This window comes from Cygnus olor, chromosome 4, assembly GCF_009769625.2.
Source record: "Cygnus olor isolate bCygOlo1 chromosome 4, bCygOlo1.pri.v2, whole genome shotgun sequence".
Taxonomy (NCBI): domain Eukaryota; kingdom Metazoa; phylum Chordata; class Aves; order Anseriformes; family Anatidae; genus Cygnus; species Cygnus olor.
The window spans coordinates 37,559,945-37,585,551 of NC_049172.1; the positions used below are offsets into that span (position 1 = coordinate 37,559,945).

General features: G+C 39.4%; 1 protein-coding gene and 1 long non-coding RNA gene across 4 annotated transcripts in view; one reads left to right on the top strand and one right to left on the bottom strand.

Annotated features, from left to right (window-relative positions):
* LOC121069097 (mitochondria localized glutamic acid rich protein) lies at positions 1-24,751 on the top strand. Of its 2 annotated transcripts, none has more exons than XR_005819256.1 (7): positions 1-184; positions 1,142-1,245; positions 2,305-2,407; positions 7,023-7,256; positions 19,075-19,233; positions 19,883-19,977; positions 22,106-24,751. XR_005819256.1 is itself a non-coding variant. In XM_040554844.1 (7 exons), exons 1-6 carry the CDS (start codon positions 100-102, stop codon positions 19,973-19,975), a joined length of 732 nt encoding a protein of 243 aa, XP_040410778.1. In that variant the 5' UTR covers positions 1-99; the 3' UTR covers positions 19,976-19,977; positions 22,106-24,751. The 2 variants fall into 2 exon arrangements, 1 of the variants encoding a protein (XP_040410778.1); XM_040554844.1 differs by having other exon boundaries at positions 19,929-19,977.
* LOC121069099 overlaps positions 7,954-25,607 on the bottom strand; it is a 23,424-nt gene continuing 5,770 nt past the window's right edge. Inside the window, exons 2-3 of one of the 2 annotated variants that reach the window (XR_005819257.1) lie at positions 12,069-12,276; positions 7,954-9,845 (exon numbers count right to left, since the gene is read on the bottom strand). This is a non-coding gene — a long non-coding RNA (uncharacterized LOC121069099). The remainder of the gene's footprint in view (positions 9,846-12,068; positions 12,277-25,607) is intronic. The other variant, XR_005819258.1, reaches the window with a different exon arrangement.

A 25,607-nucleotide genomic window follows, 5' to 3' on the forward strand; every position in this document is an offset into this window, starting at 1 on the left:
CGCTGCTCCGACCGCCTCCCGGGGCGGGGCGGGGGGACCGCGGTGTGTGCCGGTGCTCCCGCAGCGCCCGGTGTTCGCTCCGCCGCCGCCGCCGCCGCCATGTACCTGTGCAGGGCCGCCTCGCAGGCGCTGGCCGCTCGCCTCAGCCGGGCTCCCTCGGCGGCGGGCCGCCTCCAGCACCGCGGTACGGCTGGGGTGGGGGGGGACACAGGTGCGGCGGGCGCGCGAGGTGACCGTTGGGGCCGTTGGCGCGGGGGCCGTTGGCGGCTCCCCCGCCTGAGGGAGGGGGCGGGAAGGGCGTGAGGCGCCCCGCTGTGCCGCGCCGGGGCGGCCGAGGAGTGTGTCGGGGCAGGTGATGCTATCCATAACCCGGCGTGTGATGGCGGCTGCGGCTATTTCTGAGGCTGCCGAGCGCGTTCTGCGCGCGCTGAGGGGGTTCTCGTGCGGGATGAAGGCGCAGAACGCGGCTGACGGCTCGGTCCTCAAACAGCGTTTGTTCGGGGGGGGGAGGGGGGGCCGGGTTTTGAGCTGTGCTGAAGCATCTCCAGGCTGCAGCACGCAGCAAAGCTGGAGGAATGACGAACGAAAATCAATGGCTAACCCTGCCTTTCTGGTGCGATAAGTGCCCGATCGGTGATCAGGTTGTGTAATCCTGCCTCCCTGCCCTGTTGGCCTACGCTCGTGGTTACGGGTATGCATCTAAAGGTCAGCAGCCTATTTGCAACGAAACAATGTGGATCGAAAGGAAACGGCTTTTTCTTAAAGTGCACTGCTGTTACACCGAAGGGAATTTGTTACCGCTGCTGATCGTGACTGCAGCAAGACTGAATAACGCCAGATTAATTCTTTTAATTCTTAGGCAGAGCATGCCTATTTAGCTGACATCCAGTACCTGGAAGCTGATATAGGCAGACAACAGTTCACAGAAAATCTTATGCTCTTAGGAAGATCTCAGCCGTGTACCCCATTCATGTTAGGCACCACACCCCATTTTAGCCAGTTGTACTAAACATTGCTAAGCTACATCCCCCAGTTTTGCTACAGCTCTTTTGATGGTCCCTTCCCATGTAAAGCTCAGACTGCAAAACTCTTTTATGATCCTATTTTAGCAGCAATTTTACATCGCTAACGTTTTTTCTAGCACCGCTTCGCCAGATGTCATCTGGGAGTGTTCCTGGCTCTTCTGGAGAGAACATGATTTACTATCTCCTTGCTGGCGTTGCTGCTTTTGGTGGTTTATTTTATGTAAGTGATTGGCAATGGAGCTATCTGTGCTTTCTGAGCTGATGTGGTTTCAGGCGTGTTCTGCGTTTAAAAAATAGGGTCAGGATGTAAACCCTGTCAATAAAATGTGGTTGTCGTAGCACATAGTTAAAAGCAGTTTAACATAAAAATCAGTCCAAGAGAATTAATCAGACAATGTATAGTGCTTGTCTATTTTACTGTTATTTTGATGTGCATGGCTACAGTGATTCTCAGTGGGAAACCTGTTTAAAGCCATGTGAAATGAATGTGTCGAAAGACAGAGTAAGGCATCTGTCTCTAACACCTTGCCTCTTCTTGCGACTACACACATTAAGGACATACTGCAGAAGGCAAGAGGGATGTGAACCCAGAAGGGGAAGGTTATGAACCTGGTTAACTGGAGCAATAAGAAAGATATGAATATTAATCACTTAGAAAAAGCACGTTCGAGTTTTGTAAACACCAAGTTACTTTCAAACACTTTCAGTAATCGTTTTCCACCCTGCCTCTAAATATATCAGGCTCTGTGCTTCATGCCCCTAAAGCCTTTGTTTTATAGCTTTCTTCCCCTGAGATTTGAAATAGTGACTAGCACATCCCAAAGAGGTACAGGTTTCTGTCTCCCACAAAATAATCCTCTAAAATGGTAAGCAGCATCTGCTTGTTCAAAATATTATCAGATTGTGTGACTGCATGTCTGAAAGAATTATAAATTCTCTTGCAGTCAGCTTTTTGCTTACCACAGTTTGTATAAAAAATAAATATGTCTGGCCATATTTTTTTTTAATACTCTGTTCAATTCCTGAAACACTGTATTTTCTCTCTGACATCTACACATTTTATAACTATGAAATGTGTAAATATGTTATTGAAGCAAAATAGATTTTTGGGATATTTTTACCTTGCTTATAATAATTTGATATGCCTTCTAAGACAAGCAGTAGTACCTGTTTGAAACCCTCCCCTCTTCCTTTTTTTTTTTTTGTAATTTTGTAGTTAGCTATTAGTTTACATGCAGCTATATTAGTCAGATATATGTTTAGATATATTATTTTTCAGACCTACAGAACAGTTGGTTCCTCCCGCAGCAACTACATTGAGCATATGCATATTCTTCAGGAGAGAGCTGAAGGGCGGAAAAGCGCGTACAGGTCAGGCAAGGGTGAGTCGAGCTCTTCTCTTGTTCTCTGGGTACACGAGGATCTGGAGCAGATATCTGGATTATGTAATTGGGCCTTAACCCTGTCCGAGTCCCAGATCTGTGACTGGGAGTAAAGGCAAAGGTGTTCTGCTCGAATTTTGGAGATGGGCTTAATGCTTAGGCGGTGGATCTGGCCTGTGATCAACCTGCGGGATCTTTGGATGAAAAGAGCTAATGTGTGAACCATTGATTTTATCTTGGGCATTTTCATTTGATTTACTGAAAGCTTAATGAAACGTGATTGAATGCATGATGCTGTCAAAATCAGTTCTGTTCTTTTGTGGTTTTTTTTGGTGGGGAGGAGGGGCGGGAAGAGACAATAATCTTTTTCTCAGCTGACAGTTTGGCTGCAGGCCACATGTCATCAGGGAACGCAGTTCAATCTTGATGTGTTGAGCTGGGAGAAATATCTATTTATTTATTTAAATAATGTACATAGAACCTATTTCTTGTCCCACGACTTTGATTTAATCCTTTTCATTTTAGATTTAAATGGAAAGCAGACACCACCTAAATGTATGGCAAAACCTTCATGCTTAAATAATTAGACCAAGTTAGTTCAAATACTTGTAATGGAATGTTGTCTCTGTCTACATCAATTAGTGTTACAATGAAGTTAATATGGAAGATAGGACCTTGGCAAGCATGGCCTTGCTATGAAAAGCAATTATAAAAATGGCTTGTTCAGGATCTCTTTACGTTTACTGACTTATCGCTTGAACAACAACAAAAAACTTTTAAAAACATGAAGCCATAACACTTGAAGCTATTCCTTATTTTTTCAGAGGCTGACATCTAGAGAATTGATTTCATGTATTTGAATCCACACAAAGAATAGATTTGACTAAAGTATGCTGAGTTTAATTTCTTTTTCAATGTGAGAACGTGCTTTAAATTGTTAGCTTCTAAAATTATTTCTGTATAAACTATTCTTCTTGTAGTTCCATGATGTAGCCTTTAGTTTGAAAGTTTTAAAGTTTTTTTTTTAAGCTTTAAAATTACAGAACTTAAGATTTTAAATGACAAAATACTTTAATTTCCTTTGTTTTATGCATCTGGAAATAATAAAGATTTTAAACTTACTCTCTGGATGCTGAGATGGCCACAATTTTAATGCAATCCTTCCTTGTCCATCAAACAAAAAATCTGATCAGGACCACAGTACGTATTTCTTCCCAGTGACTTAGCCTTCTGCTGTTAAGGGAAGAAACAAGGGTTATGCCAACCAAGGCAGTCAGAAGAATGCGGTAGCAGTAACAAAACCTTCCAGGTCACTCAGAATGTAGTCAGTAAATTCCCCCTTTTCTTTGAGGGTTCACTTCTGCAAGGTACTGACTTTTAACCCTAGGCTACCAAAATGTCTGAGTAGGATACCAGCAGAGTCGGTGGTGCTGTTTACCCATTGAAGGCTACAGCTGTGTTGCCTGAGACGCGGGTAAGAGTACCCAGTGCTCTGTAACTCAATTAATTGTCACTTCAGGTACTCTCCAGATATCCCATATCTGATGCCTTGTGCTGCTTAGAAATCTCCGTAAATGCAACAACCAATGGCAGATGATTACTGCCTCTCATTATTGCTAGTGAGAACACTAAAACACTTCTGGGGCCATTCAGTGAAGACTTTTGACACTTGTTTTCTGTATTATTTTGGATACTGGACTCCTGGCTAGATGCTCAAGCCGGAGTTTTTAACTGGACTTGAGTGACCAATTCCAATTCACAATACAAAACTACTGTTGAATCAGCTCTTTTTTAATATCCTTCTCCATTCCCAACTGTATCCTTCCCAAAGAGGTTTCTATTCTTACTTTTCCTATGGAATCCTCTATGTGCTTTCTCAAAAAAATTAACATCTCTTCCTCCCCTTTTTTCCTGTGCCCTGCATAGTGACACTTTTTTGTGTATCTTGTCGTGGTGTGTTACCATAGTACTGCTTTTCCCAGAAGTGCCGCTGGAGCTTCTTTCCCCACATACTCTTTAGATTCAGTGAAGTCCTTACACTGTTTCACAGTAAGCATTGCTGATAAGAGTGATTAAAAATTATGTTCTTGAAGTAATCATACTTTTTAGGATCACTTAAGTTCAAGCTTAAAATACCCTGTAAAACCGCGTTGACAATGAAATCAAGTGGCAGATAGAAAAGCAGCATGCCAAACAGAATGTTCATGGCGTATTTGCTACCTATCATATGGTAAGAGAAGAACATTCTAGCTGGAAGAGCTTACTACTAGAGTGCAGCAGATCAGAGAGAGACTCTCTTGATCTAAATAATTTTCATGGTTTCTCTTTCTGAGGAAAGTTCTCCCCTTATGCCCAAACCCAAATTGTCTATTACAAAAAACTTCATGCAGCAAATGGTGCTGTCAAAACAAGAGAAACCATCAAATACTGTTCCAGGCTTGCTTGTTTATTAGCAGGTTGAAATCATATTTAATAGCATCTTATTTAATGATGAAATTAGACATTTATAAGAAAATCTAATAGCAAATTTTCTGTAGTTCTTTTTAACTGAAAGCTACTCTCAAATGTAGGGAGGGATTTTAAAAAGCCCCTGGCAGAAGCCTGACTCAAAGTAGCAGTTGGAAATCTGGGACATCACTTGAACTGTAAAATGATGCTTGCCTTGTGGAACATTCTACTTGTTTATTTAGCAAATACCAAGCTTTGTCTTCCATTTGCTTGTGTCTCCTTCTAACTTATTCCGTATCTCCTCCTTTTCAGCAATGATTTTTCTTTTTACCTTAATGCAAGCTGATTCAATCTTTCTAATCTGTACTCTGCTTTTACACTTTCCAGACTAAAATACAAGGGAAATCTCTTTCCAAACCCGAGGAAGTTAAATACAAACAAAGGACAGTCGTTCACCATTGCGTACCTTGCAGCCTACCATGGGATGACTTTATGCCTTCTATTGTAAACTCCATACTTGTGAGACTTTAAGAGAAGCACCTATGTTTGCAAGGCCAAACCATATTGAGCTATTACTGAACCTGCTTTGTAGAAGGCAGTTCTGAGGTTGAGAAGCTGGCTGTTCTGAATGAATGCACTCTATATCTGACTGTCCAATAAACTGTACTGAATGCTGAGCTTGGCTGTTAGTCTGTTCTTTGCGTAATCAATTTATTTTTTCTGAAAGATAGCATTCTCTTAAAGGGACATGATCAGGTTGTGGAGTACAAAGCTTTGGTTTGTACTGAACACTGAGCAGACTTGTGTTAAAACCTGAACACAAACAGATGGCTTTCTTATGCCAATGCAAGACTAAGATGTAAAATTGATCCATTCAGTTTTTAAACAAATATAAAAGAATAAAATAAATTCTGACTATGTCTCTTTAAGTTTTTCCTTTTCCTTCTTCTTTCTCACTTAGTTTACACTGTATTGCAAACTTTATTTCCAGTTCTGTTTTTTTCACTTGGTGAGTTGGGTCTGGTAGTAAACTTGCAATGAACACTTGCTATATAACTTTCTTGATCTTAGTGTGTATTCGCATGCTGTTTGTGCATCTTCTCTGCTGTTTTGTGCTGTTTGTAATGACTTGTCTCAGCTGAGTATGAAGTATTGCATGCTTGGGAAAAATTGTGATTTTCAATTTCTAAAGAGTCTGACCCACAGCAGTTAGGCAGTTCTTTAGGACAGATAGGACTGTTTAGGGAAAAAAAAAGTTGTAAGTGGTCATATCTCCAGTAAAGTGAACACTGTTCACTTAAAATTTGCAATTAATTTTCTGATTTATATACCTCGTTTCAGTAAGGGTCCCCTGTCTCGTTCTGTCCCACAGGTCTTATCTTTCTTACTTGAGTGCTATGGCTCTTGCAGTCCCAAGTGTGGTCACAGTGCAGCAAGTATAGCTTTAAAGAAAGCAGGATAAACAGGGACAGCAGAATACCTCTGGCAAAGTAGAGCTAAGAGATGGCACAAGAGCAATCTGAAAACTAACTCTGTATTGGGCTCTGCCCTGTTGCAGCTATTGCCAGCCAAATTAGCCACCTTGAAAGTAGCCCTGCACAAACTCAAGCTGCGCCTTGGAATGCAGTGCTTCTGAGCTGTGAGCCCGATTGGTAATGCACTACATAAGAGCTTCCAGGTATGGTGGCAAATGTCTTATTCCCAGTATGGTAACGTCACTACTGGGTGCGAACAGAAGAATCCTGCTCCCTGTGAGGTCAGAGTCCATTATCACTGCCCTTTTCATCAGAGTGGATTTGGAGCAACACTTGGTCTGGTCTGGTCCCTGTCACATTTTATTTTTATCCTTCCCTGCACCCTCACCTCTGGCAGTCACTTGCTTTAAGACACACTCATGCTTACTACACTGAAGCAGTTGTGGAACTTGGTAATTAAGAATATGGTTTCCTTATCTTGTAAACATCTGGTTTTTTTTGGTGTGATATTAGACAATAGGGGGGAATAATTCTTGATTTATTGACTTGGTCTGTAGATTCTGATGTCAAAGTTTAGTTAGCTTCCCATTTTTAAATTTTAATGAGGATGACGGTAAAAAGTAGTTGCTGAATTTGTGTTGCATGCATGCACTTTATGCTTTCTTCATTTGTATTAAATAAACCCTTAAAAGGTGATGAAGAGGAAGCAGCTGAAGCCGCTGGAGAAGACACGGCCACGGAAGAAGCTGATGCATTAGCTGCTGCTGGACCTGCAGCACAGGATGAGAGTTCTGGGGTGTCCCCAGAAGCTGGAGGGGAGAGTGACTTACCAGCTGCGGATGCACCCCCTGCTGTGGAGGGAGCACAGCAGGAAGCTGCTGCTAATTCAGAAGTTGCTGCTAATTCAGAAGCTGCTGCAGCGCAAGGTTAATTTATGAATGCACTTTTGTGTGTGTGTATGTTGTGAGTTCTTAATGTCTGCTTCTTAGAACAGAACACAAAGAACAAACACCGGTATTCCTATTGGAGGCTGTCCTGCAGTGAAAGCTAATTCAGTTGTTACCTTGACGTATCATAAGCATTAAGGTAACAGAACTTTCAAGAAAGTTCATTTAATCCGTGTCACTAAAAGCATGCTGCCTGTGGCACCAGAGTTAGTCTAAAACTAGAAGAATGAAAAGTTTGTTTTACGACCCCATTCTCCTTCTTCAAGATCTTCCGTTAAGGTGAGCAGGTAATGTGATTGGTTAAACAGTTGTTCTGTGAGTGGATTCCTAAGGGTCCGCTGAGGAATCTAAACACTATTTCACAGGCTGTTCCTAGGGTGTGCACACTAAATATAGCTCTTCTGTCAGTTAACTTCAGCGGAATTGCATAACAACCAACATGTCACTATGGTCTTGGTCTTAAAGATAGATCAAGTTAAAAGTTTCAAAATTCAATAAAACATCAAACTAGCATTAAACACGAGTCAATTGGAGGCTACATATCCAGTATTTTGAACTCTGTTTGAAATATTTTTGTTTACCGTTCCTTTTTAAAATCACGGTAATACAGGTATGCAACCTATCCATAAGTTGCATAAAATATAAGTTTATAATTTAGTTTGATTTTTTTTTGTTTGGCAATCAAATTTATTTACTGCTATCCTGTAAGTACAGAGCAATGACATTTCCTCTTTCCTCGTGAATGATTCAATTACGATTGGAAGGGACACACACAAAGCAATGGGAATTTCTGTTTCGATAGGAAAGCAGCAAATGCATCTGGTATGCACAGTTTTTAAAAACAAACAAAAAAAGGAAGCAATTGACAAGCCTATGACGAAGGAGAAACTTCACTGAAATTCTTTCTTTGGAAAGGAAGACTTCAGTGTGGCTGTAGCATGTGTGAAAACCAATGATAGTTTTAAGCTTGACTTAAACGTGGAACCTTTACTGCATGCCAGTATTTGACTTCTTTTTTGAGAAAACAAATGTGCACCTACTTGCATCTAAAATATGAGTCAAACTGAGTTTACAAGTATTTTGGCTGCTAGTGTGTGGGGAGGTTTTTGTAGTACCTTGGAAGGTATTAGCTGATTCCTGAATTGTATTCCGCCTTTTTCCTTGGTGGCTCCATTGAGGTATGGATGCATCTTAATTGCCTTTTTAACAAAGCAACTTGAGAGGTGGTGCAGCTCTTCAAATGGTTGACTTCTGTGAAAGCTCTATATACAAACAGGATTTTAATTCATGTGTGAATGGTTCCTTGTGCTTGTCTGCAAAACAATCCATTAAAAATAACACATTTTAAAACAATACTTGGTCCAACCTGGTCAATGTAATTGTAGCTCATAAAAAGTATGAGTAAGTGTATTTGTTGTTATTATTACTGTTTACATAAACAAAATAATTATGAGGTAATAATTAAAATACCTACAGCTTTAAAAAGAAATCTACTTCTGTAGAATATTTACACTATTTTGTTTAGAAAGGAAGTAGTCTGGTGTATGCTAAAGTTAGTGAATCAGAGCTGTAAAGAGAGATTTTTTTTAAAAGTCTTTACCTGTGTTGCTCTACAGAGCAACTGCAAAATTTCATTTTAAGAAGCGGGCACTTGCTTGTATCCCGAAGCGGCTGAATATTCCATTCACAACGCCGACCCACGGATAGTTACTAATTTTTGGGTAGGGTGGGATCTTTGTATGGTAAATATTCTCATCTCTCTTTTGAAGATGAAGCAGCTAAGGCTCTAGAATCTTGCCTGAGAAACGTTGTGCGTACGTGTCTGAGTATCTGTCTGAGTATCCAATTCCAGACACAGTGACTTTGTGTAGCTAGTTACTATTTTTAGAAGAGCAAACCTGTGCCTTGTTACTGCTCGCGTAGACTGGGAGTCGATGAGGTATTGAGATATTACTGATTTCCTAGATCTATTTTCTCAGGCAACATACTGAAAAACCAGCACTAGAACAGAGCTTCTGTTGCATAGATATTTATAAGGGATTCTGAGGGCCATCTCCTCTGTCAAATCTTGCTGCAGCAATTATTCTTTGCTGAGTGGTAAGCTGGCAGAAAGGAACCTGTGAGACGTAAAATTGTTGAGAGACTTCTGCTTGTTGTTTCAGCCATCTTCCTTCCAACCTCTAATCAGGAAATTACATGTTAGCAAGAACATGTCGTGTCAAGCAGCAGCACTTGTACTTCACCTCAGCGATTACTAGTGTCCGAGGCAAGGGAGTGCCCAATCTCTTTGGCATTTCCGGGGTGTTAGAACTTGGGATCCGAGAACAGTTTTCTGGTGCAGCTGGTCACTATTAAAGTCAATTTTAAATAATCGTTCCTCATAGTTGTGCCTAAGCCAAGGACGAACGGTATGAATCCCATAAGCAGTTCACGTGAGGTTCCTCCTCTGGGGCTGTCCTGCTGTGGCTGCAGCGTAACCTGAATCCTGCGGTGGGAGGCTGCAAAGTCAGCGGGGCCGCCTGTCACCAGGTCACCTTAGCATGCATCTGCGCCTCATCCAGGCCCAGCCTGCAGTAGAACAGCAAGGCTTCTGAGGCAGTTCTTTCCTCAGTCCTCCAAGGAACTGACAGATGCCTCTGGCTCTTGACCTCGTGAAGGCTTTAACAAGCAGCACACAAAAGCTTAAAGAAGTATCCCTTTCCTACAAGCCAGTTTCAATCAACAGAATACTTTAAATGTAAGAAGTTAGTATTGTGAGCCAGAAGTTTTCTTCTCTGTATGCACTTTGTTCAGAGTGTTTACTTGCAGTAAACAGCTACTTGTGAATTTAAAATGTTTTTCTTTTATTAAATTAAATTACATTTAAATTTAATTTCATTAAAATTTTATTTATTAAAAATATTCTGGAAATACCTTTCAGTTCTGTATTTAATAGTCGATCATTTACTGTTTTCTCTTCATTTAGAGAAAAAGTGTCTGCATTTTTGTTAGGGCAGAGAAGTATTTTCTCTCAGAATTGACAAGGGAAATGTAGACTTAAGTTGAAAAAGAATACTTATTTAAATAACTTTTATTAGTTTTGTAGGTAGCTTGATGCTACTTCTGCAGATGAAGGTGCAAGTATTTTTTATTACCATTACACCTCTACTTTCTCAAATGCAATTGATTTTCTTAATTTATAAAGCTTGCTTTAATATATTTGGAAATGTAAAGTATCCAACAAATGGACATTCATCTCAAGCTCGAGCATGCGTAGATACATATGTATGTATGCAAGTAAAATGAATGAGCATCTATGGATGCTCAAAAAACACAAAACCTTGGATGTAGGTACTTAAACAGGGTCATTTCAATTTTAGAAAGCTAATTATAATTGCACTTGGCTGAAATTTTCTCCTTGCTTCAATTTAAGCAATTTACAACTCACTACTGGTATCTGGAATTTTGTTGTTGCTAAAAAAAAAGTATTGTGTCACATTGTTACCCTAAATTCTGTTTTCCTGTGCTTTTTTTTATTACTTGAGCAATTGCACTGTCACTCTTGGTTACTGCCTGATGCTGGTAAGTTTCATGCTGTTTTCCTTTTAGTGTACACTGTGTGATGATAAATAAAGATCAGTTAGTCCTCAGATAGTATAAATGCTATAAACTGCACAGATTGGCCAGAGACTATTTGGATTCAGCATTGTTGCATTAGCGACTGCCTTAGTTTGTTGGATTGCTGCTACAAACTTTGTTCCAACTCTGTTATGGAGGCTTGAGGTTTTGCCATTATCAGCTGGAATAGCAAAATCAATTAGCTCAAAGCCATTCGCTTCTAGACTTCTGTGGTGTAGGTTCCTTTGTAATTTTGCAAGTAGAGAAGAACAAGGTCTCTTCTCCATTTATTATTTCAAACACTGTTCTTCCATGACTGGATTTAGGAGGGGTGAGTAACTAGGTTTGGGGAGGATTAGTGTGTGAATGTGCCAGTGTTTTCTGTGTTAAGCTTTGAATGACATGATAATGCCAGCTGTCTGCAACCTAGAGAAACAAATATAGGCTGTCATGGGCAGGAGTTACTGCTTTCCGGACAGAACTTTTGCTGACCCCATCACACAATGATGCCAAGCAGATAAAAACACCCTACGTGACCAGTGTACATTGGTTTTGCTTGGTAAGTTACCAAACTCTGGGTGCATACTCAAATGCCTTCTGGTCTGTGCTGTGACACTGGCAGTATTTTGAGATTGCTGAGAAGTCCTCAGTGATTGCTCATACTTAGTCAGAGGTTTTCATAACGATGTTGCTCAGTAGAACAAATGCATCCTCCCAGTCATTTGTTTGTGTGAGATGTAGGAAGGAGGAAAAGCTGTTCAACCTGCAGCTCTTTACGACCTTAAAGTCTTGTTGAGGCAAGATGCAGCACGGATAGGGCTGCACAGACCTTAACTTCTACATCACCTGTCTACAGTTGGAGCTTGGGAAAGTGACTACACTGTTATTCTCCCCGCAGCCCTCATCCTTGCCTGTGTAAATCAGAAGCATCTCCTAACAGGCCTACTATTTGCCATTTTCATACACATGGCATTAAATGGGTCTCTAGATATAGAATGTTGTGACACAAGACAAATAGAACGAGGGAAAGTATTCCTCTCATCTAACTAAATTAGTGCTTAATTGTCAACTATAATAAAAGGTTTTCTATTCTGAATCTCCTTGTAGAAGATTTTTTGTCTCTTCATTGGTTATATTGGATGAAGTGCGCTAAATTAGGCTTTAGAAAATTGAATTATGTGAATGTTACCCTACCGCGGCAGCATCCGTGTCCGTGGAACTACTGTTGGCCATTTCTGCTTCATGTTTGTCCCTTTCTCCATCTGTCCCTTGGGCTGCTGTGTTTATCTTCCATCCTTTTGATTGCCGTATATTGGCCACTGTTCTCTTATCTCTTCCTCCTGTTGTTCGTCATAAAACTGAGCTTATAGATGAGTCATCATAGCATAAACAACTGAAAAATCTGTGGGATGAATATGAACAATGTTTAGAAAATAATTCTGTAAAAGCTGTGAGTATCTGAAGACATAAGCTGGTAAACAGAAAGACTGTTCAGTTTTCATCACCTCAGCTGAAGAGAGACTTTTACAGCATGCACTTAGGGGGGGTTCCAGTAAAATGGAAAAATGCTAGAAATTCCCAGCCAAGGGTGCAAACAAATAAGTGTGTGAGAACTGCATAAAATAACTGTCTTCCTGTTTGTCTACTATAGAACAAGGGGACAAGTAATCACTAAAGGAATATTAGAGCTGACAAAATGGCATAAAGTGAATAATGTATAAATGGTTTTCACCACTAAGGAGAAAATGGAAGTACTGATTTTACTAATAAAATATTCATAACTCCACATCAAGAATAATAATAATAAAAAATACAAATTGAAAGATAACTTTCTTTAAATTGGAAAGCAAGAACTTATGTTGGTCAGCCTACACCGTTAGCATTTATTTCACGTTAGATACTAGTACCCATGTTACTTGAACGTGTTCTGTAAATACAGCATGTGGAGGAATACTATTAGTGTCCTGCTTTAGAGAAAATGGCATCAGTGACATCTTTTTATTTCCCAGTGGTGACAGTGCAAACCAGCACTGGGATTTTTGAATTAATTTTTGGCCAGCGTTTCTCACTGCAGAGAGAAACTTCTTTTTCCAAAACCAACAAATGCTGAACTTTGGTTGCCACTTGGGCAACTGTCTAGCATGGGTAAAACTTATCCACGATCTAAGGGAGCCAGGTACCCCTGCCTTTTATGATCTATTTTGCAACATCGCACATATACATTCTTGAGTTACTTTATAATGTGACAGATTTTAAGTGAATTCTACTTCACTGCAAGATTTTCATGAGCAGTTCTTTAAACTAAGAACAGGGAACTTTTTGCTCTGCCTGTCTTAATGTTTCAGGGGACACCCTAGAAACCTGCAGTGGAGCTTAATGCGGAGAAGCTTTACACCCGAGGACTGTCCATAGAATACTGTTTCCTATTTTCACAGTTATTTGATTTTTTTTTTCCTTTGGAATTACTTTGTGACATTGGTTATGTTATAGGTAGCTTGAAATATCAAAGCGTTTTTTGGTATTTTGGTTCATGTGCATTCTGTGGCTCCAGGCAGATTCCATTTGTATTATGCTGGCTATCTGGTATTATTTTAGCTTTATGAAGCCAAATTCTTCTGCAAAGAATATTTTCAGAAGTAATTGAACATGACTTTCTGCATGAAAGATACCAGTCTCATCTTGACTGTTTAAAACAAAACACAAACACGATATGAAAAATATGTCTGTAAGTGAAATGATTCACTCAGAAAAATGCATTTTTTTTAAACGTAATTTAAAAATATTTTTAAATGCAGGAAGTGAATGTCAGTTGATTTTTTTTTTCTAACCGAAATACACATTTTGTTAAAATGGATCAAAAGATTAGGATCAAAGAACGGGGAATGTTTACAGCTATCCTAGATTTTTTACAGCTAAGAACATTTAAAGCTATCCTACACTAGGATAGCTATAAACGTATTAGTAGGGAAATGCAAAACTGGGGAAAAATGCAGGCTGTCTCCACTAAGAAGGCTGTAGCTATCTTGTATGGTCTTGTTATGAAACTTCCAACCTGAGGGAAAAAAATCTTCACTTATCCCCAAGCAAGGGAAAAATTGAATGTAACTTTCTTTTTAAAATCAGGAACACCTCCCTTCTCCATATATATTGTAAATAAGAAAAGCATGCTTAAGAAAATGCTTCAAAAATACACAGTAAAATTTAAAGTCTTGTAAGATAGAAGAATATAATAAACAAGTTTGTATAATTACACCTGCTGGCTATTTGTATTGGTCATCTATAAATTGGTATCACTAGATGTCAAGAATGATCAACAGGTTTCAACACTAAAGCACTCTGAAGGAGGAGAGCACTCCGAAGCAGTGCTGAGTCAACTGGCCAAAGGTAGTGAAAGTTTGGCTGTAGGAATGAGATTCTGAATTCCTGGAGTGCCCCCCACTCTCCAACTGTTTTTTGTTTTAAACTTGGACTTTTCTCTTTTTTCATGCCGTTCCTAACGTGTCAGTCTTCTATATTTTTTCATATTAAGAGGAGGATGTATTTCTTCACAAGGTGAAGTGCTTCACATGCATGAGGAAGGAGGACAGCAATTCTTTCCTTTTTTCAGATAACTTCTTTCTACATGTAAAATGTTTTGGTTGTTTTTCTTAGCAATTAATTGTTAACCGCTACTTTAGTGGAAGTTTGAAGAAGACCTAACCCTCACATTAACATGGTTGATTTTTTTGAATTGCTGCTCCAAGGTTTAAACTTTAGTTTAAGTTAGTGCTAAAAAAGACTTCTGCTTTTTGCTTTTTTTTTTTTTTTAAAAAAAAAAAAGTCTTGCTTCCAGAGTAGTTCACACTTGCACACTTGGTTAGACAGGGGAGTCGGACTTCTCACTTCTGACCCTCTGGGTTCACCTCTTGACAATGCTGACATTATAGCAGATGAGTGCAGTAGGTAAAGAAGTAAACTTTGTTTTTAATTCTCTTTGATTTCATATATCTTACTGTTTTTTCAGGAATTATTACAATGAAACCTGACAGGAAATAATACGTATGCATTTGACCATTGTTGGTTTGGTTTGTTTGCTTTCAGGCGTGGTATGTGGTATGAAACACAACGTGGAAAATTCAGCCTTATGAACACTAAACTCTAAAACCTGACTATATCTCCCATGTAGAAAGTGCTATCAGAAACATTATCATTTACAAAAATTTTGCAGGAGCCATGTTCTTAGCAGATTTCAGACCAACTTATCAGTGCCCACTCAGCTTGTACCACCCCTCCCTTTCACCTGCCTGCTTCGGGATCACACTATAGCATATTGTTTCCCAGGTGGTGGGACACAACTGCCAAGGGAAGTTGGTTTGACCTCAGACTAGAACTCTGAGTCCCATACAAAAGTCCAAGCTGATCCAGCTTGAAAAGTCCCTCAGGACAGTTTTAAAGCTTGTTTAAAATGCTCCAAAGCTTTGGGGGACGATGCTATGCAAGTAGTAGGATCTGGATTCTGAAAGTGCATCCATGTGTTGTTGTTATTAGCAGGCGAAAATCAATCCATGTGTGTTTTTTACTGATTTTTATTTTTTGTATTGTTAGCTGGACAGGTCATCAGTCATACAGGTCATACAAGTCTCTGCTTATCATGCTTCTCTGTTTTGCAGGGAGAATGCTGAGCTCGCTAATATTAAGACAATCAATGGAAAACCATGAGAATGCAGAAATGCAATGGATTTGGAATGTTTTCTGTTCTATTCTGAACACAGAAATGTAGAGTCCTGCTTTCTCAATGCTAGAGCTTGTAGCATTTGTAAGAGCAAAAATTGTGTCCTTAGAGATTGCAGGAATAAATATTTTATAAAAGAAGAAGCTTTTTTTCACTGAAATGATAGGAATACAGTTTTCTAAAAATTATACTGCTGGGTGGAACTGGATGTTGGATGTAGTGCCTATAAGCTACTGGAGCTTCCTAATGCTGCTGCCTTGTTTAAAAACAAAACAAGCTAATTTCCTTTTGTCCATAAAATCAATTTCCTTTTTTATATTTACTTAACTCAAAACAGATGGGCTTTCATAACGTAAATAGTTTGGTATTGTTTGGTACATGTTTAACGTGCAGCTGGTTCTTGCCCAGTCATGTTTCTGCATGCACAATTTGGAAGGGCTTATTTCGTCTTGAAATGGTTATCTTGTAAAGCAAAGGGAGCTAAAACCCACTTAAAAGTGCATGTAATGATCTTAGGCAAAAATAGGGGATTTTTTTTTTGAGTTCAGTGTTACCCTGAAGCAATGGATATTATAAAGGTGTTGAGTTATGTACTGAAGGTTGTGTAGTGACATCACTCCAGTGGTCTAAATAGCCTGAGGTCTTTGTACTCTCTAAATTTTCAGTATGTTATAATCCCTTTGAACACTTTCAGAACAGCTGTTAATGCAATATGTATAGCCTGGCTACTTGCTGGTAAACATGATTAGTTTGATTTCACTGAGGCTTGAAGTTCTTCTCTATTAACTTTTGTTGGAAGGACTAGAAAGTTAAGCTCCTAATTCAGATCTTCAAGTGCAATACTACAATGCTAAAATTATGAAGTGTACAGCTTCTGTAGAGTAATATGTCCTACAAAGATTTGGGACAGGAAAAAGCACCGAATGAAACTGTAAAATTATGAAACCATTAACTGCAGTGCTGCTGATGCATGATGTACTTGGTTTTTTGTTGCTGCTGTTGTTGGTTGTTTTGTTTGTTATCTACAGAATTAAGAAAAAAACCCTTGTGAATACAGAAAAACTAAGAATATCAAGAGCATTGCCATTTTTAGATTTTACATTATATGGGTTGGGGTGACAGTCATTTAAAACTAATTTGACTGGAACATTGCAAATAAGTGTTTTGATAAAGATGTTAAGGAGCTGACGTAGTATTTTATAATATTTATAATAAAGCAGCTGGGCATTCAGTGGAGAGCATTATACAAACACTACTTAGATACCATGTGTCTTCACTGCAGAGAGACAGTTACACAATGCAGATTATTTTCAGTCAAAGCATGTAGAAATCACCAGAAAGCTTGCGTAAATAGAGAAAATGGGTCACAATCATTGCTGCACAAAGACATATGGGGACTTTGGAGTTTCAAACTGATCAGCCTTCAGAAAACTACACAATCAGTTAAGATGCTATAACACCTCTACAGCTCTATTTTGAAAAATGAGCTTAAATTTTGTAGAATTGTAGAACTAACAAAAGTTAGAAGTGATTTCAATACACCCTCTATTCCTCTATTAACTTCTACAAAGTTTCATGACAGGCTTATTATCAGCTTCATGAAAACTGAATAGACAGAGAAGTGCTTCCAAGGATTATGAAAAACGAGTCATCACTGTACCTGGCACAGATTAAAATCTTCTTTTATGTAGTGTTACTGCAGTGTTGTACATAGAACAACAGAGATATTAGGCAGCACTGAAAAAAATATGAAAAGTATGCAGATAAAAATAAATAAATAATAAAAAACCCCAAGCAACCCCACTGAGATTAAATTAATATGTAAGGAAACAAAAAGGAGAAATTCCTTAACTTCTTAATGCTTTGTGCTGTTAGCTGATCAATAGAAGAGGGAGATGCAATGGACCCTGTTGTAATCTGGAATGCCCTTCACAGACAAGGGACTGTGTCACAGACCTGATTCTGCAACAGGTGGGTGACTTGTTCTCAGATTGCCAGGTAATCATTAAACTTGGTTTGCCCTGGGATCACAGGAATTCCCTAGAACAGGGAAAAATGTGTTTATCTTGTGAGCGGAACACAGCATTTGTTCCAAGACTGAGCTGTGTAAAAACCACCAAAAAATAGAGACTTGTTTTAGTATGTCAGATTAACGTTCAAAATAGCATTCATGGTTATGGAGTTGTACGGCACCATGTTCAGGTTGATACCATCTTTGGATGATATTTTGGCAATGGAAATAGGAAGAAAGCACATTGAAATTCTCTGAAAACTGGTAGTTGATCAATATCAAGTTGAACAACAAAAACCACATGCAAAGACCCTTCCCTGATCTGTATGCTCTATTGCATCTTTGACTATAAAGAACATGTCACGTTACCATGCTGAACAGAATGATAACAATGTAAGAGCAGACCACACAGAATGGCTTATTACTTTTTTTTTTCTTTTTCCTTTCCTAAGTTTCTAACTGTAACAATACAGAGAAGCTAAAATTTTGTTAGGTGTTTAATAATCTTCCATACATGTCCTGATGTAAAGTACAGTTTTATCAGGTTGGTGTTGGGCAACTTTCAGTTTAATATAGACATGTCAAGAAAGCCATAGTGATAGCAACAGAATTACAAAACGAACAGGACTTATTTTCATGATGCATTTTCATGGTGCTCAGAACAACAAACGACACCTAGTAGCTTGTCATAAATGCAATAAGGAAAAAAAAAAGCTGCTAAAATGATCTTCCTGGGCCGGTCTGAATCTTTGCTAGAGATAGTGCCTGGAGGAATGGATAATGAGTGGTCTAAACTGCCGCAGCTGATGCAGCCAGGAGCAAGCATGCTCTGATCATGAGCTATTTCTAGCCATCTCCTCTTGAAAGGAGCACTTCAGTTGTGGCATCAAAAAGGTTGCTCCTATGAATTCTGTCCATGTGCGCTCAAAGAATGAGTGTGAACACCACTCCAATTTCCAAAGAGGGAAAGCACTAGCTAGAGTTTTCTGTAGTAAGCAGGGACAGTTACTCACAGGTTTTCACAAATGCAAAGCCTAGGTTAGAAGAATATGAGAAGAGACATTTTGCTTGAGTAACACTTTAAAATGTGATGTGTTTGGTCTCCCTGTAGAATGTAGATACACAGATATACTAATAAATAGGCATCAGGAAATAAAATCTGTAACTGTAAGAGAATACACAGTTTGGAGAACATGTACCTTTTCTTTAGGACATAAAAACATGTCGTGTTTATAACTTTCTGCCCCAGGGCTAGGAAGAGTCAGATACTAGTTGTGATATTTCCTGGAATTCCACTTGCAAAAGTGTATTTGCATGATAAGATTTAATCATCTCCTAGACTCTGTTGCCTCCAATTACTTCCAGCATGTACGTTAGGCAGGTACTTCACATTTTGTGAGCCATGACTGCTTTCCCTCACTTGTGCCGGTGAATGGACAGGAAAGACAAGACAATTATCTCTCTGATTTGATTCATAGAAACTGTGAGTGAAGTCTTGGATGTTGCAGCTTCTTCTGACCATGAGGAAAACTTTGACAGTGTCAAGGAAGGAGTAGCCTCAGCAGCTCAAGAGATGTCTGACACAGCCTCAAGGAACCAGGACGCTGATGCTGAGGAGTCGGGGCAGACTTCAGAAGGTGCGAGAGTACAGCTGGGTCTGAAACCTTTGGTCTCTGAAAACCACCGGCGGCAGCTTGCACTGAACTAGCTGCAAGAGCATGCAGAACTGAAGTGACACAATGTGTCTGCTGGTGGTGACTGCGTTCGGCAGCGTTAGCAGAAAATTTAATGTCGAAATGATTTGCTATGAGTTAGAAATAGGTGCCAGTAGGTGGGCCGTGGGGGCATTTGAGCTCAGTGCCCTGCCAAGTGGCTAGACATACAGTCCATGAAAAACATGAAACTCTCCCTTTTGCTGTATGTGATGTAACACTTTTTCTTTAAAAAGTATACTTCATTTGAAAGATAGAATTTTATTAAATTACATTGCTGTACAGAAAAATGTAGAAAGTGATATTTATAAGCCTTACAATGTTTCAGTACAGCTATAAATGATTCATTCTTATATTGCTCTTGAACAATATAATTGAATGCAAAGAAAAATGTGTGTTAAAATCAACATCACAGAGATTTTCAAAGTTTGGCTGCTAACTCTTTTACAATTAGATATAAAAAGTTTAAAGAAAAATGTCTGTATACCTGATATGACTTTGAAAATCATATTCCTTTAGACCAAAGGACCCTTCTTATTTGTAGCTGAGTAAGTTGTTTCCTTTTCTTCTGCAGGTATACCATACAATGTTTCTCACTAGCATTTTGTCTCCGTTTTCAGTTTCTGTGGACAAGGAGACCCCCGAAGAAATTGCTAAGGAACCCTAAAGGTACACAGTGCAATTGCAGCATTGAGGTTTCCCGCAATTCACCTTTCTGTTTTTCTCAGGTAGTGGCAAATGCAGGATGTGGGAAGTCTGCGTGTGCGCTCTGATGGTGAATTTGTATTTCCACACGTAACAAGTGCACTGTAAAAAAGAACTTAACTGAAGTATTTCTTATTGTTTAGGAATCGTTGTCAGCATCTTTTAGAGGTTAGGGAGCAAAACTCTATCAATTGCCACACTGGTTATTTATTTGTGTCTTTAGCTTAGTTCCCTGCAAATTGCATTAAGACCCAAGAATTATAGTTCTCTGTAAGGCCAAATTTGTTCTTTGGATGCTGATTTCAATTATAGAGATACTGGACTTCTGGGCTATTACCTCATACAAGTGAATTGCCTTTTATTTTTATTTTTATTTTTATTTTTATTTTTTAAAGACATATTTCAAGATTAAGCTCTCTGCACTTTTAGTTTGTGCTAGGGGAAAATATTGAGTACAATATTGTTACTGGTTCTGATCCATCAGGCTGCTCCTCCTGAAACGTGTGACTGGTAGCCTTCAACTAATTGTTGCAGTAGATTGGGATTAAGGAATACTTAGATATTATCAGTTGGATATATTACTTCATAGAATAAAACATTTTGTCTGAGTTTTATTATTCTGTGTGACCCCCTTTCCAAAATGGACTGTAAGATGGTAAGAGAACCCTAAGGGGAAAGAAAAGATTGGCTGAGAAATGAACATGAAGCTTGGTAGAAAAGATACTAATTAGAATAGAGACAAATGAAAGCAAAGCAAAACAAACCTTTCAGGTCAGGAATTCTCCACGTTATTTTTACTCCCAGTTAACAATTCATGCATTAATTCTTGGAGCACCAGTGCAAGAGGAGAAGGAAACAGAGCAAAGAAACTGTTATTTTTCGCTGTGTCCTGAAAATGTATGCCCTATGTCTATGAGCACTTGAAACATAATGGCACAGTAGTATGAGTCAGCCTCAAGTGCACGTTTACTTATTCCATCATCCACTGCAATATAAATTATCTTAATGCCTCTTATCTTCATTTGATAAGAGGTAAATATTGTTCTTAAGCTGCATTAGTAAATAAACCAAATGTTTTGGGTGTTTTTACATGTTGGTTTAGCATTTGAAACTAAGAAAAAAAATTAAAACCAATGCCAACATTATAAAATAATTTACAAAATGCTTGTGTAAGATGTTCCTCTACCAAATAGAATGTCTGTATTTTACTGGGAATTATGGTATGAAGGGGAACATATATCTAATGAATATGGGTGAGATGTGCAGAAAAGCTGAAGGAGTGTGCTTCTCAAAGCTGCTGGTTTGGCTCAAAATGAAAGCTACGGGCACCTGAGGACATCACATCAGAAAACCAAGATACCAAGAAATTCTCTCCACTCTGGGACACACAAATGCAGTGACATAAAGAAAGTAGCAGTGTTAGGAAGTGATTTTTTTGCTTGTTTGTTTTGTTTTTCTCCACCTGTTAACATCTTGCAACCCTAAAATGGTTGCACTGTTATTCCAGTTCACTTTTTAAAAACTTCTAGTTATTCAGTAAAGGGGTAGAAGTAGTAGTAGTGGATGAAATCCTCAGATGAAGCCTCGAATTGATGTTGAGAGTGTGTCTGAGTAAGAACACACTGTTGTTCCCCTTAATTTTCAGGGTACAGCAGTTATTCTGTGTGTGGCTCTTGGCCCCATATTGACACTGCTACGAAGCTACGTATATCAGTAATCTCAACAAACACGATTGCTTTACCTCATGCTTAAAGTTAAGCAAGTAACTATTTGTAGACATAAGGCTTAGTGAATCTGTCCAGCATGCAGGGGAAATCATTGACACCTGGGCAACATGGCTGAAGATGAGGGATTCCTTGAAATTGTGCTTTGTTGGTGTAGCAGAGCAAGTTTTTACAAGCCATCAGATAAGTATGATTTACACAGCAGTAGCGTTTATATGCTGTAATCACTTAACTGATAACCTGCAGTCAAAACTACAGTGCGCTTTGACTGTTGCAGAGAAACAGACCTGCTGAATGAAGTCTGTTGCTAAACATCATTTACTGATGCTCCCTCTAAAACACATTCTTTTTTCTTCTTTTTTTCCCAGTGAGCGGCACTGAAGCCCTTGAAAAGTTCAATGGAAATATTTATGGCAATCAACCAGCCGATTCCTGTGTGAAACCTCATACTCCTCCCTGAAGACATAAAACAATCCGTGCAGTTTGTCACACCGCACGCTACTTACTAGGACCAGTATTCATTGCTGCAACAGACAACCTAATATGAATTAAGTTGGCTAGGCAGACACTTCTGTAATTAACATCTCTGCTTTAGAAAGTAGCACCCGGTAACAAGTGTCAAAGTACCACCCAGCATGTAACGATAACTAGATGTACTAAGAGAAGCAGTAGGCATAACTGAATCCGTGTCAGGTGAACTTGTTTTAGCTCTTGGCTGTCTAGGTGTTTACTTTGATTTCCTACTTCTGGTCCAAACTGTGGTGCACAATTATACCATTGTAACATTCCACACGGAGTAAAAAGTTTTAACTAAGCTAAAACCTTATAAAAACTACCTGGTAGTATTTTTACATTGGGTCACGGGGGGAAATAACAACCTTGTTTGCTCCTAAGATTTGGATTTGCAATTTTTACCATAGGACATTTGGCTCTACGAAATCTGATTTTCCTCCTGCGTGAACATTGTAGATGCTATCCTTCCTTGCACAATAGTAGCCAGGAGAAAACATTTGTAAAGCTCCTGCTCTGAGAACAAGAACTGTGTGCACGCAGTAGCAATAAGGACTTTATCGCAAATTACGGAAACCAAGAAAATCAAAGCAAGGCTGGCTGGAGCTACCATTGTTGATCCAAGCGGTGGCTCCTGCCCTGGGGGTGCTGGGCCCCGTTCCTACCAAGCCTCATTCAGCTTGCTGTAGTCTTTGTGTCGTTCTGTCTTAGCAGCGACACTGCAGCAGTGGCATAACACAACAGAGGATTGAAAGAACGCTCTTGTATGAACCGGGAGCAACTCAGGCTCTGGTTAAGCTCCTCTGAGAGCCGGCAGGTGGCCAGCAAAATCCCCAGGGAAGGCTACGGCAGAGGTGTTCAGATGGACAAGGGTTCCTAGGGACTAATGAAAAGCAGAATGGCTATGGAAGCTCAGAACAAGCTGTTATCTGACAAAATACTCTCCCCCAGAGAGGGGCATGTTGGAACCTGGGCTAACTGTGAAACAGACCATAGAAAAGTAGCTACCAGGGCCTTTGCAGGCCAGTGGCCTTTTTCACTCTTTCTCAAAATGTACAGCCACTAAATAATCTTGCCTTGTTAGCATTAATAATGAAAAAATCTATAATGAATAATTAGTTTGTAAGCCTGTGTTCTCCTAACCCTCCATTCTGCTTTATGCATGCACGTGCGTGAGTGTCTATTAAAAAGTATTTACGGAGGTTCCCATCAGCTAAAAGCATTACAGCCATCGTGAATGGCAACAGTTCTAAGTGAGGCCCAAATAAGATATATTATAAACAATTTCTATAGAAACTGTGAACTAAAAGATGTATCTGTCTGCTTTCTCTTCAAGCAGAACTTTGGAAAGATGCTGAAGGGGAAATTATGGCATTTTAAAATTCCCACCCTTGCACAAAGAAACTCATGCTCCTCCACCTGTCACAAAGCAAATTATAACACTGCTCCAACAAGAATATGGACTATTGTCCCTGCACCTGCTTGTAAGAATGACCGGAATAATGCTGAAGCAAAATCAGGCTCCTGAGCTTCAAGAAGCCCTTCCATAGCCTTCTACTTAGAGGATAAAGGCACTGCGATTAAGAGCAATTTTTTTTTGTAGACAAAGCTACGGGAATAAAACTCTTAGACTGATATTTTGTTGGATGTCTGTCTATATTTATCCGGTAGAGTAAATATTCTATGATGGATGGTTACTCTTAAATGTTATTTTTTATTTCTTCATTTTCAAAAATTCCCAGTGAAAAAAGCTCTAATTTCTACAGCTGGCTGTAGGGTTTCTGAAACTGTAGGATTTCCTGACCGTCCCTTTGTCTCAGGAATTGCTTGAGTATTGAGCAAAATGTATTAGCCCATGGGAACAGTTGCATGAAGAATTGAAGCACAACCTTCGGGATGCTTTCCAAAGCAATCTTCCCAATTTCAAAAAAAAAGAAAAAAAGTAATAGTCCCAGGATAACCTGTACGTATGCTTCATGTCAGGGATCCCCTTTAAGAAGAAAATGAACAAACAAACAAACCACATCCAAAACCCAAAAGACACTCACTGCTCTTTAAGGCCAAGGAAACTAGGAATGCATCATGAACTTTAGCTGTGATGACACAGAGCACAACACAGTCTGCTTCAACACTTAATTATCCCAGATTAACAGCCGAGAGATTTTGTAATGTGCAGAGGGCTGCTGTGCAGAAATAAATAGGCAATTACTGCATGCAAAATGCCTTGCTGCTTTCTCAGATATTCTTTTTCTTACTGCTTTAGGTGCTCCCTGGTGATCATTGATCACTTTTATCAGTCATGTTAGCATGCAGCCTAATTACCGCAAAGATGAATATTTTTCTGTTCCTTCACCTCCAGAAAAGTGACTTTTTGAGCTGCAACACAAAGGCTGTGATGAAGCGTAGAAAATGGTGAGGAGGAGCTCATTAAGGAGAACAAGATTACAGCAGATGTTAGAGGGAGATGACAAGATTAAAGGAGATGGGGAAAAAGTTGTGTTTGACAATATACTTTAAAGCTCAGAATAAAACTCGAGTCCTGAATTTGTCCAAACTGCAGAATGCTTCTCTGCAGCCAGCAGGTTATCTGTGAAACCAGTCAGTGAAGCGTTTCACTTCCCCCTAGCGCTGGCTCTCGTGAAGGATCACAACCCATCGCTGTTGGCCACAATTCACTTAGCTGAGTACTGGAGACAGACGAAGTCCGTCTAACAGCTAAAGTTTTACTCTTTGTCGGTGTGTAGATGTCAATATAGAGTTTCAGTTTTTACTTACTTCTTAAAAACTTAAGACTATTATTTAAATAGACCGCTAAAACTACAAATTGGTACTCAAAATTTGGAAAACCTGGGAGTGAAATACCTTAACCAAGATTTCTTGTGCCAAAGCATCAATCTTCGATGGGATAAAATACTAATCTACTTAGCTTTCTGAAAGGAACAGAACAAACCAAACAACCCCCTATCAAAACACCAAACCAAGCATCAGGGTTGTGTTTTTTTGCTGTGGTGACTCCTTTCCTCTCCTTTCCCTCAAATTTTGAATCAACTAGCCAACCCCAATTATTGCTATGCCAGAGAAGTGGGAAGGACACAAATCTCCTAGCAGCTGAGTGATGACTGAGGAGGTCAGTGATTTATTTTGCTGTGCTTGCTAGCAGATGGGTAAATGTAAGCACGTTATATGTATATGGCACAGCTGAGTACCACTTTGGAGGCTGTAATCAGTTACTGTAGGTGCTGTTTCCTCTCTGCTTGTGGTTAGGGGATGGAAGGCTGAGCCTGTGTCACTGTAGGGAGAGTGCTTAGAGAGTGCAGCCGTGTATGGGGTGAGGGGAGAGATGCAAGGACAGGAGGCATT